The sequence below is a fragment of the Bos grunniens genome, chromosome 25 (genome assembly GCF_055505025.1).
Source record: "Bos grunniens cultivar Pamir isolate PY7600 chromosome 25, Bosgru_T2T1.0, whole genome shotgun sequence".
NCBI classification, from domain to species: domain Eukaryota; kingdom Metazoa; phylum Chordata; class Mammalia; order Artiodactyla; family Bovidae; genus Bos; species Bos grunniens.
Genome location: NC_141189.1, coordinates 41690368 through 41708173, shown reverse-complemented (window position 1 = coordinate 41708173; position 17806 = coordinate 41690368). Strand labels below are relative to the sequence as shown.

General features: G+C 53.4%; 1 protein-coding gene and 1 long non-coding RNA gene across 9 annotated transcripts in view; one reads left to right on the top strand and one right to left on the bottom strand.

Moving 5' to 3' along the window:
• Nucleotides 1-17806, bottom strand: part of IFT140 (intraflagellar transport 140) — a 58087-nt gene that overhangs the window by 35422 nt on the left and 4859 nt on the right. For all 8 annotated transcript variants that reach the window (XM_086376390.1, XM_086376396.1, XM_086376395.1 and 5 more), the window contains exons 4-13: nt 16310-16531; nt 11348-11469; nt 11103-11245; nt 9407-9582; nt 8535-8626; nt 7876-7982; nt 7186-7331; nt 4995-5198; nt 4787-4859; nt 4058-4149 (exon numbers count right to left, since the gene is read on the bottom strand). In XM_086376390.1, the coding sequence (XP_086232516.1) occupies nt 4058-4149; nt 4787-4859; nt 4995-5198; nt 7186-7331; nt 7876-7982; nt 8535-8626; nt 9407-9582; nt 11103-11245; nt 11348-11469; nt 16310-16531 (1377 nt within the window). The remainder of the gene's footprint in view (nt 1-4057; nt 4150-4786; nt 4860-4994; nt 5199-7185; nt 7332-7875; nt 7983-8534; nt 8627-9406; nt 9583-11102; nt 11246-11347; nt 11470-16309; nt 16532-17806) is intronic.
• On the top strand, nt 5133-8657 carry LOC147345680 (uncharacterized). The gene is made up of 3 exons (XR_015154903.1): nt 5133-5271; nt 7213-7337; nt 8522-8657. It is a non-coding gene; the product is annotated as an uncharacterized LOC147345680 (long non-coding RNA).

The following is a 17806-nucleotide window of genomic DNA, read 5'->3' as shown; positions in this document are numbered from 1 at the left end:
TGTGATCCACACAGTCAAAGGCTTTGACATAGTCAATAAAACAGAAATAGATGTTTTTCTGGAACTCTCTTGCTTTTTCCATGATCCAGCGGATGTTGGCAATTTGATCTCTGCTTCCTCTGCCTTTTCTAAAACCAGCTTGAACATCAGGAAGTTCACGGTTCACGTATTGCTGAAGCCTGGCTTGGAGAATTTTGAGCATTACTTTACTAGCATGTGAGATGAGTGCAATTGTGCGGTAGTTTGAGCATTCTTTGGCATTGCCTTTCTTTGGGATTGGAATGAAAACTGACCCTTTCCAGTCCTGTGGCCACTGCTGAGTTGTCCAAATTTGCTGGCATATTGAGTGCAGCACTTTCACAGCATCATCTTTCAGGATTTGAAAGAGCTCAACTGGAATGCCATCACCTCCACTAGCTTTGTTCGTAGTGATGTTTTTTAAGGCCCACTTGACTTCACATTCCAGGATGTCTGGCTCTAGGTCAGTGATCACACCATCGTGATTATCTGGGTCGTGAAGCTCTTTTTTGTACAGTTCTTCTGTGTATCCTTGCCACCTCTTCTTAATATCTTCTGCTTCTGTTAGGTCCATACCATTTCTGTCCTTTATCGAGCCCATCTTTGCATGAAATGTTCCCTTGGTATCTCTAATCTTCTTGAAGAGATCTCTAGTCTTTCCCATTCTGTTGTTTTCCTCTATTTCTTTGCATTGATCACTGAGGAAGGCTTTCTTATCTCTTCTTGCTATTCTTTGGAACTCTGTATTCAGATGCTTATATCTTTCCTTTTCTCCTTTGCTTTTGGCTTCTCTTCTTTTCACAGCTATTTGTAAGGCCTTCCCAGATAGCCATTTTGCTTTTTTGCATTTCTTTTCCATGGGGATGGTATGATCTCTGTTCATTTCCAAGGCAAACCATTCAATATCACAGTAATCCAAGTCTATGCCCCAACCAGTAATGCTGAAGAAGCTGAAGTCGAATGGTTCTATGAAGACCTACGAGACCTTTTAGAACTAACACCCAAAAAAGATGTCCTTTACATTATAGGGGACTGGAATGCCAAAGTAGGAAGTCAAGAAACACCTGGAGTAACAGGCAAATTTGGCCTTGGAATACAGGCCTTGGCATGAAGCAGGGCAAAGACTAATAGAGTTCTGCCAAGAAAATGCACTGGTCATAGCAAACACCTTCTTCCAACAACACAAGACAAGACTACACATGGACATCACCAGATGGTCAACACCGAAATCAGATTGATTATATTCTTTGCAGCCAAAGATGGAGAAGCTCTATACAGTCAACAAAAACAAGACCAGGAGCTGACTGTGGCTCAGATCATGAACTCCTTATTACCAAATTCAGACTTAAATTGAAGAAAGTAGGGAAAACCACTAGACCATTCAGGTATGACCTAAATCAAATCCCTTATGATTATACAGTGGAAGTGAGAAACAGATTTAAGGGCCTAGATCTGATAGAGTGCCTGATGAGCTATGGAATGAGGTTCGTGACATTGTACAGCTTATGAATTACCCAGCCCATAAAAGCTAACCACACCATATTTCAAGGCCTCTGCACTTGTCCTCCATGATGGTCCACACTGCTTGTGGAGTGTGTTTCTCTCTGAATAAACCCACTTCTTACCTATTATTTTGTCTCTCACTGAATTTTTTCTGCAATGAGATATCATGAACCTGAGCTTTATCAGATCCTGAAACTAGGTCTGTGACCTCAGTGGGAAGACTGTGGGTTTTGGCCGGTTTGAGTCCCAGCACGTGGGTTCAAGTCCCAGTCTGAGGTAAATGGTTTCACATTCAACCAATGCCCAGTGAGTTTCTGCTTGGCTTGGCACTGGGCTGGGAGCAGAGTGGCCAGGGGTGGGGTTTCCCACAGAACTTAGTGGGCTCTGCATACCAGGAACAGAGACTCAGAGAGTCTTCATTTATTACAATATTGCTTCTGTTTCATATATATATATATATATATATATTTTTTTTTTTTTTTGGCCATGAGGCAAGTGGGAGCTTAGCTCCTTGACCAGGGTTCAAATCATACCCCCCGCCTTGGAAGGCCAAGTTTTAACCACTGGACCAACAGAGGAGTCCCTGACATATATTCCTTTCAATAAAAATTTTAAAAGGTTAAACTCTGTCTATGGTCAGATGCTCCTAAGTTACTGCCATGATTTCCAGCTTGACTTTCACCCCTTCCCAGCATGCTGTTCTCTTTTCCCAGCAGGCCTTTTGTCCCTTCCCAGAATGCCTTTCACCACTTTCCCGGCATGCATTTCACCCCTACCGGCAACCTTTCACCCTTTTCCCAGTAAACTTTTCACCCCTTCCCTGAAGGCCTTTCTGTTTCCTCCCAGTATGACTTTTGCTGCTTTCCCAGCAGGACTTTTTATTCTTTCCTCATAGGCCTTTCATAATATGCCTTTGGTTCTCTCCTGACATGCCTTTCATTCTCTCCCAGTATGCCTCTCACTCACCTTCCTAGCATGCCTTTCGCCCCTACCAGCAACATTTCGCCTTTTTCCCAGTGTGCCTTTCGTTTTCTGCCAGCATGCCTTTCACCCCTTCTCAGCAGGCCTTTCCTTCTCTCCTGCATGCCTCCACCTTCCGGCTCTGGAGTTCATCCCTCTAATAACCCAGCTGCTCCCTCATCTGTTGTTGGCAGGGCTCCTCCCTACCTCAGCTTTATGTCCACACCTGATGCCCCTTCACCACTATCAGCGGTCTGCAAGCCCCATCCCTCCGCCTCCCCACCTCCCCTCTGACCTGAACCTGGCCAGGCATCTCTCGAGGCCCAGATCCCTCCCTGCAGTTCCCCCAGGAGGCTCATGGGACTGCGGCCACCTTCCCCACCTGTCAGGTCTCTATTCTAAAGTGTCCCCCTGCAATACTCTCCAACCCCCTCCATACTTTACTGTGCTCCTTACCGTCTGACCCTTCTGCTAGAGGCTAGAACTGCAGGGAAGCTCCTTCAGGAGTTACTGAATAGAGAAGGGGAGGTATAAGCCTGTGAGGTATAAGCACAGGACAGACCTTAGGAAAGAACTCAGAGCTGGACACAGTGGTCACACACACCGAGAGCCAAACCAGCAGCACAGCAAGTGTCCTCAAATGTGATGCAGAACACTGCTGAACGTGCGGGGTGAATGGTCTCCCCTGAAAGATACACCCACTTGGATGTAAACATGACCTTATTTGGAAAAAGGGTCTTTGAAGATATAACTAAGGCTCTCAAATAGAGATAACTCTAGATTAGGGTGGACCCTAAATCCAGGGACAAGCGTCCTTCTCAGACACAGGGAGAAGGCCATGTAAAGATGGAGGCAGAAACCTGGCTACAGGCTACGGAACGCAAGGAATGCTGGCAATGCCAGCAGCTGGAGGAGGCATGGGACAAACTCTCCCCCAGAGCCTTAGAAGGAGCAGCCTTGCCCACACCTAGATTTTGGACTTCTAGCCTCTTGAACGGTGCTGAGGAAAATAAATATCTATTGTTTTAAGCCATTCAGTTTGTGGTCATTGGTTATGGCCAGTCAGGAAACTAATACTCCGTGTCAGCCCCAGGGATAAAGCAAGTGTGCACAGGATGCGGGCAGGCAGGGGCTCCCCTACTGCACCCCCTGCAGAAGACAGAATGGTGCTAGAGGCTGTGGTCCTGGAGGTACGCATGGCTCCCACCCTCAGACACATGCAGGAAAAGGTCTAAAGCTGTGGCCAAAACTGACGGCCCCTCAGTCCTCTAGGTGCACATTAAACAGCACACCTTCCTCCCATTTCATCATGCACTCTAGAACCAGCCAGGCAGTCCTTTTCGCTGCAAAGGGCCACTGCCTTACCTCCTGATTTCTGAAGTCACAAGAGCTGTCGATGGAACAGCTATGTGAGAATCCATTAGATTCACAATCCAACCAGACACCCAGTGAGGGGATCTGATAAGGCTGGGTGAAGTCAATAAGCAGGCTCTGGCTTGATTTAGAGGTGGCATTTTAAACTCTGCTCTAGTTGTCTTTAACGTCACAGGCCACTCACCGTAGAACAGTCATTTACCTGCCAGGTTCGAACTTGGACTCTGTTTGGCTCCACCGTATAAACGTTTTCTTCATGCATGGCTAACACTGGAGACTCACACAGGAAGGACCCTGAAATGACAGACAGAGGTCATGACACCAGCAGCTAGTCTTGTCAGAGCTCCTTAGAGTTTCGGAAGCATTCTCACACTAAAACTAGAACTCTTTATAGAGTGATTGATGAGAAAGACTGGAATCTAGCACAAAACATCTTCTACAACTAAAGTCATAATGAAGAGCCTCAGGCTATAAAGATGGGGAGAAAAGGCAGAGCTGTAGTATCAAGAATGTTCTCACGTGTGTTCCCTACTGTTCCTTGGCCCCACAACAGCCTTGTGAAAGGTGTGTTTTCTTCATTTTGGTAAGTGAGGCTCCAAGATACAGGGACTGCCCAGGGCCATGGCTGCCAGTGACGGCCTGATGGGGCACCCAGTGCCAGGCACCCACCCTCACCACTCACTGATGCCCTCACCTCCTCCCTCTGGTGAGCAGCTGGTGCTTCCCATAGCGCAGCCTCTGTGACAGCACCACTGTCAAAGTTGCAGCTCATCATACATAGGACTCTGGAGGCCACGAGCTCTAGCCCGGGCACGAGAACGGGTGTGGGGTCTCCCGGTGGCCCAGGACCTGCCCCCTCCCGGCCCCTCAGGAACTAGCACCCCCACCTGCATCAGACACAAGACCCTCCGGGGGCTGAAAAGACTCCCACCTGCACTGCGTAACGTGGCTCCAGACGGCTCAAAGATCACCACCTGTTTTCCATTCCAGACGGCAACAGCATCCTATGAAGAGCCACGGAAGGGAAAAAGCAACCAGTCATCCAGGCCTCACCGTCCCCAGTGACACTAACAACTGGCCAGGGCTTCTGTCTACATCAGTGACCCTGCCCCCCGCCCACAGATCATCCTGGCAGTGACCTTGGTGGCAAACACTCCGCTGACGTGCATGTCTGTGCGCAGGCTGTGGGTCACCCCCGTGGACAGGAAGGACACGCTGAGGAGGCTCGGGGAGACCTGCACGGCGGCCACCTGCTGGTGGAAGTGGGATGACATGGCCTGTTCATGGAGGATGAGCACGGAGCTGATGCTGTTCACGGCCAGGAGGCTCTTCCTGGAGCCCCACTTGGTTTCCACAAGGAGAGACACCACCGAGGTATGAACAGAAAGGAGACGTGCAGTCAGGGCAACGTCACAGGTATGAAGATTCATAAACAGCCTCCAAGCACTGCTTCTTCTCATTATTTAAAGTGAAGTGAAAGTTGCTCAGTCGTGTCCGACTCTTTGCGACCCCATGGCATTCTCTAGGCCAGAATACTGGAGTGGATAGCCTTTCCCTTCTCCAGCAGATATTCCCAACCCAGGAATCGAAACAGGATCTCCTGCATTGCAGGCGGGTTCTTTACCAACTGAGCTATCAGGGACGCCCTCTTGTTTAAAAACATGACTTTAAAAATTTATAAGTGTAAAATGTGTAATTTGCAGAAAAGCTTAAAAATACTGGATCTCAACACCCAGAGTTGAGATCCAGCATGTAAACTTATGTGCTGGTTCTAGTTTGTGTCTGTTCTGACTGGCTGAGCATCTTCTAGAGCTTAGTTTACCGATGCAAACTTAGGGGCATCTGTGTTTTATAAACGGAAAGAGAGTTTACACCCTATCAGTGAACTACCTGGCTTCCCAGGTAGCTCAGTGGTAAAGAATCTGCCTGCCAAAGCAGGAGATGCAGGAGACACAGGTTCAATCCCTGGGTTGAGAAGATCCCCTGGAGTAGGAAATGGCAAGCCACTCCAGTATTATTGCCTGGAGAACCCCCATGGACAGAGGAGCCTGGTGGGCTACAATCCATGGGTTGCAAAGAGTCAGATATGACTGAGTGGCTAACAGTGGAGGATCTAAAAGAAATTCCTAGAATTGCTCTAAAGTGAAAGTGAAGTCGCTCAGTCATGTCCGACTCTTTGTGACCCCATGGGCTGTAGCCTACCAGGCTCCTCCGTCCATGGGATTTTCCAGCCAAGAATACTGGGGTGGGTTGCCATTTCCTCCTCCAAAATTGCTCTAAGACATCCCTAAACTATTTACCATATAAGTTTCATTTCTTGATTAGATTATTTAAACTTCATCTTAAAAAGTTCAGGGAGTTCCCTGGGGGTCCAGTGGGCAGGACACTACCCTCCCCTAGTCAGGGAGCTAAGATGTTGTGTGCTGCATGCCCATATCACACAGAGCAGAGCTGACAGGCCAGGCCCAGGATGGCAGGTGAGGAGCCCTGAGGACACAGCAGGCATAACTGGTGAAAACTGTGAGAACACAACTGCCCATTTCTCTCGGAATCGGGCACAAAGTTAAATGGAGAAAGAAGGACTGAAGAAAATCTACTGAGTTTAGAGAGAAGAGCAGAGTCTGCGGCAGGTGAGCCTGGCGGGCAGGTTTGGCCAAAAGGCCCAGGGAGGGACGGCCGCCAGCGTCTCTCACCGCTCAGCTCCGCACACAGGCCAGCTCCAGGTGGGTGTGCGGGGAGGCTCTGCCTTTGGGGTGGAGCCTGACCACACAGACCAGGCCTTCGCCCTAGCTTGCTTCTCGCGGGGAGGCAGTCCCAGACAGAGGCTCTGGTGCCCAAAGCCGCTCTCCCCACAGGCAGGCTCTGGAGCAGCAAGCTCCCAACACAAGCAGCTCTATCTAAAACAGAGCATGGGCAAGACAGCAGTGCCCGGAGAGCGGCGGAGGTATGGAGCATCGGGAGGTGGCTGGGGCAGGCGCTCCCCGCGGCCCAGCTGTGAGGACTCGGCACTTTCACTGCCAGGGCCGGGCTTCAGCCCCTGGTCGGGGAGATAAGATCTCACAAGCCGAGGGGCACGGCCAAAAAAACATAAGTGAGAAAACAAAACAGAGGACGGTAGAGACAAAAGGACAGGTAAATCGGTAAAATAGATAAATATAGACTACCGCAGAGCCACGACTGCTTATATAATTTCTGACCCAACAGGCCTTTATATTTTATTGTTGCTATTTTTTAATCTTAAGTTGAACAACTGACAAAAATAGGCTCAGAGCCAATTACTGCCTCCACCTGTGCAAAAAGCGAGGGCCCCCAGCACCCCACCGGCTGTACCTTTATCTGCATGATGTTTCCTTCCAGCTCAGTGGGGGCCTGAAGGGTCCACTTGTCTTTGCCCTCCGCCCCGCGGCCGTTCGGGAGGCCCGGCGCTTTTCTCCACATGGCTACTCGCCCCTTGTCGGTACCTGCTGCCAGGAGACCTACAGGTAAAAAGAGAGCTCACCTTAGCTGAGCCGGAAAGGGATAAAATGGCAGCAGGCGCCCTCTGACCACCCTCTCAGACGTATCAGCCCGCCCAGTAACTCTGCAGCCACTTACCCAGCTGATCCCCTTTGTAGGAGCTCACTGCCGTAGCGATAGTATGTGTACGCACGCGTGAGGCGTGTGTGTGTGCGTGTGTGAGGAGCCACACAGGACTTGGCACTTAGTGGGCACAGAGGTGCTGCTCCCATGCATCTCCTATTCCACTGTGTGTGTGCGCATGGGTGCACACGTGTGTGTACACATACACACATCCATGCACATATATATTAATATACACACACATATAATGTTCCTCACGCTGACTCTCTACCGAGGGTTCAGGAGGAACAGACACCCATTCCCGCAGCCAGACGGTCACATTCCTGACCATCTCCTGGGCCACCACACGGGACAAACACAGCGCCCACCTCTCTCTTGCTCTGGGCTGACCATCCTCGAGTGGCTGGTTCCGAGAACAGCCCCTGATGCCAGAAGTCTCACCTTTAACTTTACAGTAAGAAACGCAATTTATATTCTCTCCTTTTTCAAAACCAAACTTCTCCTCTGGACTCAGGACGTAGTTCTCCCCTCGTTCTAAATCCCAGAATCTACAAGGCAAGCAGGAAAGCCCATGAGGGGCCTGCGTTAGTGTGTTTCCCTCAGCTCCAAGGGTCTTGTTCAACTCGCAGATTAAACATTAAATATCAGGAAAAAGACACAGCCCTTCAGACTCTACAAAAAAAAAGTTTCTCATCATCATGTTGTCCATTAGGCCTTGCTCATGACCAGAGGGAGATGCTGCCAATGCAGAGGGCCCCTGTGGGACACCAGGTCAGGAGGAGAGCACAGGAGCCCCGAGCACCTGAGCCCAGGAGACCCCTGCGTCACGTGGACTCAAAGCAATGGCCCAAGAGGCCATGACATGGGTTTCCACGTACACAGGGGGCAGAGTCAGAAAGGCAGGGGACAGCAGGACTCCGTGGCGGGCGCTGGGGCTCTGCCTGTCTGTTCGTCCACCTCGGGGCCGGTTACAGACAGTGGTGACAATCGGCCATCATTCGTGTGCTGGCCTCTGTGCACGTTAGGCTTCAGTACGGAGCCGACTCACGAGAGTGCTGGGAACAGATTTCTCCCTCCAACCCCGCAGGGTCGGCTCTCACCTGAGCGCCGCCTCTCCGATGGCGGTCACGAGCAGGCTGCCGTCGATCAGCGCAACGTCTGCCCGGTGGCCCGTCTTCCCGCTCAGCTTCACCTGCACGACAACAGCCACCTGAGAGGAGGGTGCCGCCTGTGTGGAGGCTGTGTTGCTGCTGACGGGCTGGACTCTGCTGGCAGCAACTCCGGGGAGAGTGCCCACGCAAAGGAAGTGCGGGCGGCCCCAGCTTTTCAGGCCAGAGCAGTTAATGGAGCCCCTCATGGGGGAGGCGCCCTCACACCCACACACAGAACCAGCGAGGGGCCAAGGGGGGATTTGAACCCAGGTCCATGGACTCAGTGACCACATTTCAGCTGCTGTGCAGACACAGGTGCACAAGGGCCCCGAACACACTGACTTTCTGTGTCTACCAGACCACCTCCAGGGAGGTTCGGGGTCCCTGAGAACCTGGAATCTGCGGGTGGAACCGAGAGACCGCAGAAGGGCAGCAAGCGGTCCTCAGGGAGCGGTGCGTGCTGCCTGACCACACCCCAGGCTCCGGGCGTCCTCCTGCGAGCAAGCCCCCAGGTCAGGGGCGAGGCGCCCACAGGGATGGTGGGGCGTTCAGAGTTGCGACCGTCACACGTGTGGACCAGCCGTGGTGGAAACACTGGTGACAACCCCCAAGGTCTGCACGTGACCAGGCATCCCCACCACACCCCCCTGCCTCCCGAGGCTCGGGCGGCCCCTTCCCCGGACATCTCCCCAGCCTGTGACTGCGATGGTCCACAACAAATAGGCACCAAAGCTCTGGTGACCCTGCAACATGGACTCCTCAACCAAGATGAAGTGAGGGTGAGGCAGGCCAGAGGGCGGCCCTGGGGTGGCCCCACGCACCTTCATCACCTCCTCGGCCGTGCCCTCGGGCGTCACCGTGAACAGGCAGAGCAGCAGGCTGTCCGTCACCGCCACCAGCGCCCCCCTCTGCTCCAGGTAGAACAGTGTCTGGATGGAGCTGTCTGTGGATGCCACCTGGGCCGTCCTGCCTTTCTCGTCCACGTGGTGCACGGTCCCTGTGAAAGAGCCTTGTGTCCATGGAAGCTGGACGCTCCCGCGGCCATTCTACCTGCTTACGGACACTTTCAACATAAGCATCTTCATCACAATCATTTACAAATAGACCATTTTAAAAACCACTGGCAGACTTGCCCAGAGGTCCAGTGGCCAAGTCTCCATGCTCCCAAAGCAGGGGCCCTGGGTTCAATAGCTAGTTAGGGAACTAGATCCCACATGCTGCAACTAAAGACCCAAGGCAATAAAATAAAATAAAATAATTAAAAAACAAAACAACACTGGCCCGTAACCGCTACACCTGCCGTCTCGTGCATTAGTCCAGCCGGACTCCTGCCCCTGCCGTCCCCTCCACCACTGTCCAGCACTCAGTGACCGCCCTCCTGGTGCGCAGCCTCTGTGCTCCGGTCATGTCTGTCCCCAGAGCCTGAACCACGACCTTCCCTGGGGCCTCGACCCAGGTCCTCCATCCCAGGTCCCGGGTATCACAGCCTGCCCCCTCTTCCCCTCCCAGGCCCCTCCCAGTCTGGATCCCTCGCCTTGGCCCCTAGCTGCCTCCCGGTTCTGTTTTCAGGTGAGCTCTCGGGTGGGTTCATTCTGCGGCTCTCAAGAGCCCCTCACCCTCGGGGCCCCCATCTCACTCCCAGAAACAAGCACCTGCTCCGCAGACACGTGCGGTGGGCTGGGTGTGCACTTTCACGTGAGCTCTGCCTGTGGGGAGCAGGAGGCAGGGACTACTGTGTCCCCAGGGCCGTGCCCAGGAGCTGAGGCACAGGGACTGTGGTGCCCGGAGACACAGAGCCTGGCCCGCAGCGCCCAGCACCAGCATTGCCCTCTGCCCTCAGGGCAGCACCCCGGTCCCTCCAGCTGCCCTCCTGCAGCTCCACCCCTCACCCCGACATGCCAGTGTCTCTATCTTTAAGACGACCAGCACCCGGCCCCTGCACGCGGTCACCCGTCACAGTCAAGCTGCCTGGCCATGCGCATCCCAGACCCCATCACCCCGCGCAGCCCCACCTCCTGGGCCCCTTTCCTGCAGCGGACGCAACCCATGAATGTCCCAAGAGGATAAGACCCTCATGCTGCGTCTGCCGCTGCCTCCTGCCTCCTGGCGCACCGAGGAGGAGCCATGTTACAGCTGACACCACGGCCTGGCCCCCAGGGCTGCCACCGGGGGCTGCGGCCGGCAGAGCCCATCCAGCACCCCGGTCACGGCCCCAGAGCTGAGTCTGGACGTGGGCATGGAGACCACGTGGGTGCCCCGGCAGTGACTCGTCTGGGCCCGCGAACCGGACAGCTTCCTCCTAAAAAACTTTCCAATACAAATAAAAGCTGTTTGTCTCCACTGGCGCCAAGGGAAGCCACCCTTTGGGCCCAGGATAACCCTGGCATGGGAGGGCCAAGGCATCCGTCCAGGAGGGGCGCACGGCCTGCGGCTTTATACAGACACTCTGTCTGCTCGTTGGTGACCGCCAAATGCCCCGAGATGCTGTGGTGTCCCTGACCCCAGCGCGCGTCTCACCGTCTGTCAGGCTGACAAAGAACGAGAGGCCCTCCTGAGACCCCATCTTCAGGATGCTCCTGAAGCCGCTCTTCTTCCAGTTAAACATGTCCAGGGCCTTCTCGTCCCCGCTCACTGCCGCCCTGGCCAGCTGAACCAGGTCCCTGAAAGCAGACGGGATGGGGAGCTCCTCGTGGCCCCTGGGGTGCAGGCGGGGTGACCACAGACGAGAACCCCACTGCCACCCCCTCCCACGCGGTACTCACTCGCCAGGCGGGGGCAGCAGGAAGATGCAGTGGGTGAGGGGCTGCCCGTACTCGTGCCGCAGTAGCGGCATCCCCTGCACGCGGCCCCGCTGGTCCAGCCTCCAGAGGAGCAGGACGCCAAGCTGTAAACCCAAGGTCACATCCTCAGCGCGCGGAGGTGACACCACGCCCTGGAGCGTGGACTCACTCCCTCTCCAATTTCAAAACTACAGCAGGCACTGTAAAAAATCCAACAATCCACGGGCTCCGCGAGGTGCCAGAACCTTCTTTGTGCCCTCTCCCGCCTTCAGTCCCTAAAGATCACAAGCATCACGTGTTCAGTTTCAAAAAACAAACCTTTGAGGACAGACTCAGATTGAAGGGAAGGTGGCAAAGGCAGTTGGGAGAAGCCCCAGCCCAGCCCCAGTTGCTCCGGTCACCAGGGGACATGCCACTAACTCCAGCTGGGGCTTCACGCCGTCTCCTCAGCGCCTCCTCCGGGACCTCGTCCTCACACACGTGGTGGCTGCACCTCCTCGGGCTCCTGCTTCAGAGGCCTGCCCGGTGTGAGGAGGACCAGCCCGGGGTTCCAGAATGTGCCCCCCGGCGGGATATGTCTGATGTTTTTCTCCTTGTTGACGGAGTGGCAGGTTTGAGAGGGACATCGAAGGGAAAGTGCTGTTGTTGGCATCTCTGATCGGGGTCATGCCCTCGATGTGGCCTCCCTCACTGGGCGCTCCTCCTCCTGCCATCCCGTCCAGCTTTGAAGGAACTCGCTGGGTGCGGCCCACACGTAGGAGGAGAGTGACGTCTCACCTCTAGGTCATCTGGAGATGTGTCCCAGCTCTCCGGCATTTACTGGTTTATTAAGTCATAGATTTTCATCATCTGGACCCACGGATGTCTAGTTTCTGCTCACGGTTATAGCTCAGTATTGCTTGGTGTAGACACTCCAGCTCCGGCCGTTGGGCGCTCTTCTCTCTGCCTCCACTGTCCCTTTCACACGGCCGTCGCTACGGGTGTGTGAGCCCCTCCTCGCGTCCTGGCTGACAGATCCTCTGGGCTCACGGTCCTGCCCCAGTCCAGGACCAGCTGCTTCTCCAAGGAGCCCTAGTTCCTTTTATTGGAAGAAACCAACCAAGATCTGGATGCCAGGTGTACTGTACATTCAACATCAAAGTCTCAGATTAACGGTTCAGACAAGCGCTGGAAAAGTTCAAGTTGGGAGAGACTATTTGGCCTGGGAGCAGTAGTCTGCGAGGGCGTCTGGCTGTGGATGAGCCTGGCTGTGTGAAATGGTACCGTTTCCATCACAGCAGAGCCCAAGCTGTCCTGAAGGCACGTTTCCCGCTCAGGTCAGCGGGCATTTTAGCAGACAGTGAGGTCATCTTCTCTCCCTTCATTCAAGTCACTTTCATTCCAAACTAGATATATCACGGGGATATATTTGGGGGATATATATACATATATATCCCCCAAACTGGATAATATCACTTAATTGTATATGAAAAGAGGATTTTCAAATAAGTGGGCCTTACAAAGCAACCTGCACAATGAATCTCTAAGAAAAGCACGTTAAGAGTGGACATAGTATGTAACCTGAGTGTACATATAATCTAAATCACGTATTATTAGACTGATTCTTCTACTTTAAAAAAGATATTCACTTCTGGCTGTGCTGGGTCTCAGTTGCTGAGCGCAGACTGTCTTTAGTTGCGGCGAGAGGGGCTACTCTCCAGCTGCAGCGGGTGGGCTTCTCCTCGCGGTAGCTCGTCTTACCGCAGAGCACAGGCTCTAGGGCCCGGGGCTTCAGGAGCTGCGGCTCCTGGGCTCGAGACCACAGGCTCAGTGGTCGTGGCGCACGGGCTTTGCTGCCCCACACGTGCCACATCTTCCCAGACTAGCGATCAAATCCAAGTCCCCCACATTGCAAGGCAGATTCTTCGCCGTTGGACCACCAGGGAAGGCCAAACAGATTCTTCTTGACTTTGCCAGCTTTATAAAGACAAGAATAAAAGCACTCTTGGTTTCTTTGTGTTTAGAAATTACTTTTAAAATACCCTGTGAGTGCAGCCGGCCAGCACTTTTTTCTTTTCTGGCGGTGCTGTGTGGGTCATGGGATCCTAGTTCCGGACCAGGGATGGAACCCAGGCCCTGGCAGGAGAGTGCTGAGCCCTGACCACTGGACCGCCGGGGAATTCCTGCCCAGCACTTAGTTTTTAACACAGTAAGTCACTGTTTTACCGGCACACGTGACGACCCCTTGGGCTCCTGAGCAGCCATGCACACTCTGCACGTCCAGGCCCCGAAAGCTGCTCCGGGGATGCGTCTGGAGCCCGGGCCCTAGAGCGGTGGGCTTGGCTCAGAGGCCTGCGGACCCCTATTCGGACACGAGGACAGATGCACCACGGCGGGTGGGGGGAGGCCACGGGAGGTCCTCTCGTGTCTCTGGGAACCAGGCAGAGACGACTGCCAAGCGGAAGACAACACAGCAGATGCCCCTGGGCCCCCCACCACTCCTGAGGGCTGCTCTCTGGGTGCACAGCAGCTGCCATTCACCCCAGTTGCTACACTCAGACCTTCTTCTCGGCTCCCGCCCTCCAGCTTGGCTCCCGCCCCTGGAGACGTGGGACACTCCAAGGCTTCCAGACTGTGCTTTCTTGCTGCATCTGGCGAGTCTCAGGGTGGCCAAACCAGGCCTCTGGTGGAAGAGTGGAAAAGACCCTCAGCCAAGCCTGGGGAGCTGGCATCTCGGGGCTGCTACTCTCAGCGTGTCTGTTCGTTAGTATGTCTCTTCCTGTTGGAGTCCAGTATCAAATTGGGACATGACTGCAGATTTTCTGAGAGAAGGACCAGGTATTTTTGTTCTGAAATCCTCTGACTCCAGAACTCGGTCAGCTGTGACCGGGGCTCCAGGTCACGCTCGAGTCATCCGCTATGTCAGTTGTTTCTCCTTTCTTCAAGATGCAAATGGTGATGTTCAAGGACCCTGACTCCTTTTATCCCCATGGGGGATCTTCAGAGCAGGGAGATGAGGAAGGGGTAGGAGCCCACAGGAGAAGGAGCCTGGGGTGGGGCAACGTCACCAGGTGTGAATCAAACAGAAAAACAAGAAATGTCTGGAAAAAAGGAATAAGTAGAATAGGGAAGAGGCAGTATGAGTAGAAATTAAGTATAAATGGCTTTCTAGGTAACATTTACCCTCAGGAGGAAGAGAAACGCACGCAAACTGGGACACAACCGAGACAGCACTTCTCCAAGATTCTGAGCTTGGTCACGACACACGCGTGGGTTGGTGTGAGCCGGTCAAGCCCCGCAGAGGGAGCTCTGGGCACACCGATCAAACCACAAGGGCACGCCCTGGGTCCCACCTCCCTCCAGGACTTTCTCTAAAGGTTCACACATGAGAAAGGACAAAAGCATGAGGCCAGCTGTCGTGTCACCGTCCAGCGAAGAACTGAAGACTGCTTCCCACAGAGGCTGCGAAGGCAAATAATAACAGGTTCGTGGCACAAAGGGCAGGTCTAAAGAGAGTGAGGAGGCTTGCTGTGCGCTGCCGTGGAGAGTGGAAGACACGGCTTCTGATGAAAAGCCTGAAACATCACAGTGTGTGACGGGTGCTGCCCCTCACGTGACAAGGATCCAGGAAAACAGGGAGGGGACTGTGTCCCCGTGTGAAGGCACTCACAGCGGTCAGGAGACAGCCACACGGACCTGAACCAAGGGACTCGCTACACAGTTACGAGCTGGACCCCTCAAAATGTCGATGTCATCAAAGACCAAACGAGAGAGAGAGACGAAAGAAGAGAGCAGGGATGGAAGGAGACAAAAGTTACACTCCCAGTGTTACGATGGGAGGAGACAAAAGAGGAACGGCAGCAGAGGCAGAGAGCGCGCGGCAGCCCCAGGTGAGGACGGGCTACCAGGACGGCAGGAGGAGCGCCACACCGACCGCGGCGGGGAGCGCGCGGGCCTTGCCCTCCTGTGCGACAGCACACGTGGTTACGCGCCGAGGACACGGATGCCAACGCATCGAGGGGTGAAGTGTGACATCTGTGACAAACTCCCCAATGCACAGGGGGAGTACAGACACCCAGAGAGCTAATGTGTCGAAATGTTAACAGCTACTGAACTCACAGCAAGGGCACAAGGGTATTCCTTGTGCTGCTCCTTCCTCTAACGTTTGTGATTTTTCAAAGCTGGAAGCTGGGGAGAGAATGCACTGCATGCTCCTGTGTGTTCCCATGGGAACCCAGAGAGACATGAAGGAGCCGCAGGTGCCGGGGGCAGGGTGGGGTGATGAGGAGAGTGTTCTCAGCATGTACCTTTTAGTATTGTTTGAGTTCTGAAACATGCAAACGTATTACCTTGAAAGTGTAAAAGAAATAAACACACCGTACACTTTCTACTGTCCCTTTTGAATCAAAAGGTCTAGAGCAGGCCTCTCAGCCCAGGCCCTGCGGACGTCTCTGGCTGGTGACTCTCTGCGGTGGGGTCTGCCCTGAGCGCTGGCGGATCCTGAGCAGTAACTCTGGCCTCCACCCACCGGATGCCAGCAGAAAGCACCCTCTCCCTTACGATGAGGAACGACCTCTCCAGTGTCCCCTGGGGGCACGTCCACATGCTTAGGAGGCCCCAGGCCAGATGATGGGGACCAGGGACTCCTGGGCAACAAAGCGATATGCTCAGAGGGCACACTGGGGTTCGGGGTACCTGAGGCACCGCACCATCCGTGTGAATGTGGGTATCTAGAGATGTTCATTTACAAAATTACACACTTCTGCCACAGAGTGAGAAGGTAGAATAAAGCTTTCAAATCTTGCTCCCAACATAAAACACAGCCTGCCGTTACAGCTGACAAGGTCAGCGGAGCCCGGCAACCACGCGTCGCTAATAACCTGGTCCCTGAGAGCCTCCCGCATCCCTGAGAGCACAGATAGGGCAAGGCTGAGACCCCGAGCGGGCCGCCGCGCGTCTGCTCACCCTGTCCCCCGACACTAGGCAGTTCCCGTTGGGGCTCCAGGCGAGGATGGCAATGTCGGCTGTGTGCGTGGCGGGGACTGCATGCTGCTCCTTGTCCTGCTTGTTAAACATGACCACTTCTCCAGACTCCCAGCCAATAGCCAGGATCAGCCGCGTTGGGTGCCAGCACAGGCAGGTGACCCGGAATGACCTCTCGACATGCATGTCTGGCATGCGCTCGCCCTGCGACACACAAGGTAAAGCCCTTATTACAGGGAATGGCGGCGACTAAGCATTTCTGCCTCATCAGTGGAATGATATCAGGTAGAGGATATAACAAGCTGCTTATTAAGGAAACAGTCTATTTAATTGTCATAGAAACACCCATATTGCCTCAGCTGAACTATGACAGCACAAGGCAAACATTTAACCGACCCCACAAACCAGCTTACCAATAAAACTTTATTTACAAAAGCAAGTGCTGGGCCAGCAGGTGAAGTATGTTGACCTAAGGTTCTCAAAGTGTGGCTAGGTGACCCTAAGAACCTTTTTGAGGTCTGCAAAGCCAAAGTCATTTTCAGAATGATACTAGGATGTGGTTTGCCTTGTTAACTCTCGTTCTCTCACAAGTGAACAGTGGAGTTTTCCGGAAGCTTTGAGATATATGACAATGTCATTGCTCTAAGAGTTAGTAAGATATGTGATCTTGTATTCTCATGTTTTCTAGAATTTTCAAAGGCAGCAGGTTAAAAGTATAAATGTGTGTGTTTTCAGAGATTAACTCAGTTTTGCTTCTCAGCATTTCTACTGGGCTCTTCCTACCAATCTCCAGTTATACCTGCTATATCTGTGACCTTCTTATCATCGAATAAATCATAATTTTGAAATCCTACAGTTTTCCTTCTGCCAATTAGAAACACATGAAGTTTTGTAATAGTGTGCTTTAAATTTTCTGAATTTTGAAGTTTTATCTATGGAATTCCTTGGTGGTCCAGTGGGACTGGTGGGCTGGACCGCAGGCCTGTGAGTTGTCCCCCAAGAGATGGTAACGTAGCCTCAAGAGGAGGAAGGGATGGAGGGAGAGGAGGCCAGTCGGGGATGGGGGAGGCTGGACGCAGCAGGCTGGGTGAGGAAGCCCCTTGGGTGTGCTCTCCGGAGGACATCACAGGAGGGTGCCATGTGTGGGGAGGGGATAGCAGGTGCGGACCCAAAGCATGAGAGGTAGATTTCTGGGGAGGGTGGGGCAGGGGGCGGGAAAGGAAATCCATTTTCCTTGGTGAAGTAGGAGTTTCTAGAAAGTTCCTGTTATGGAGTTGTGTGGCCCCCAAAGATATGCTGGTTCCTAAACCCCTGGTTCTTGTGACATGACCTATGAAACCAGGGTCTTTGCAGATGACCAAGCTCAGACGAGGCCATTAGAGTGGGCCCTGGTCCAGTATGACTGGTATCCTTACATGAGGAGGAAAGAGAGCCCGCCACAGCTAGGGGGCACTGAAGACTGCAGGCTGCACCAAAGTA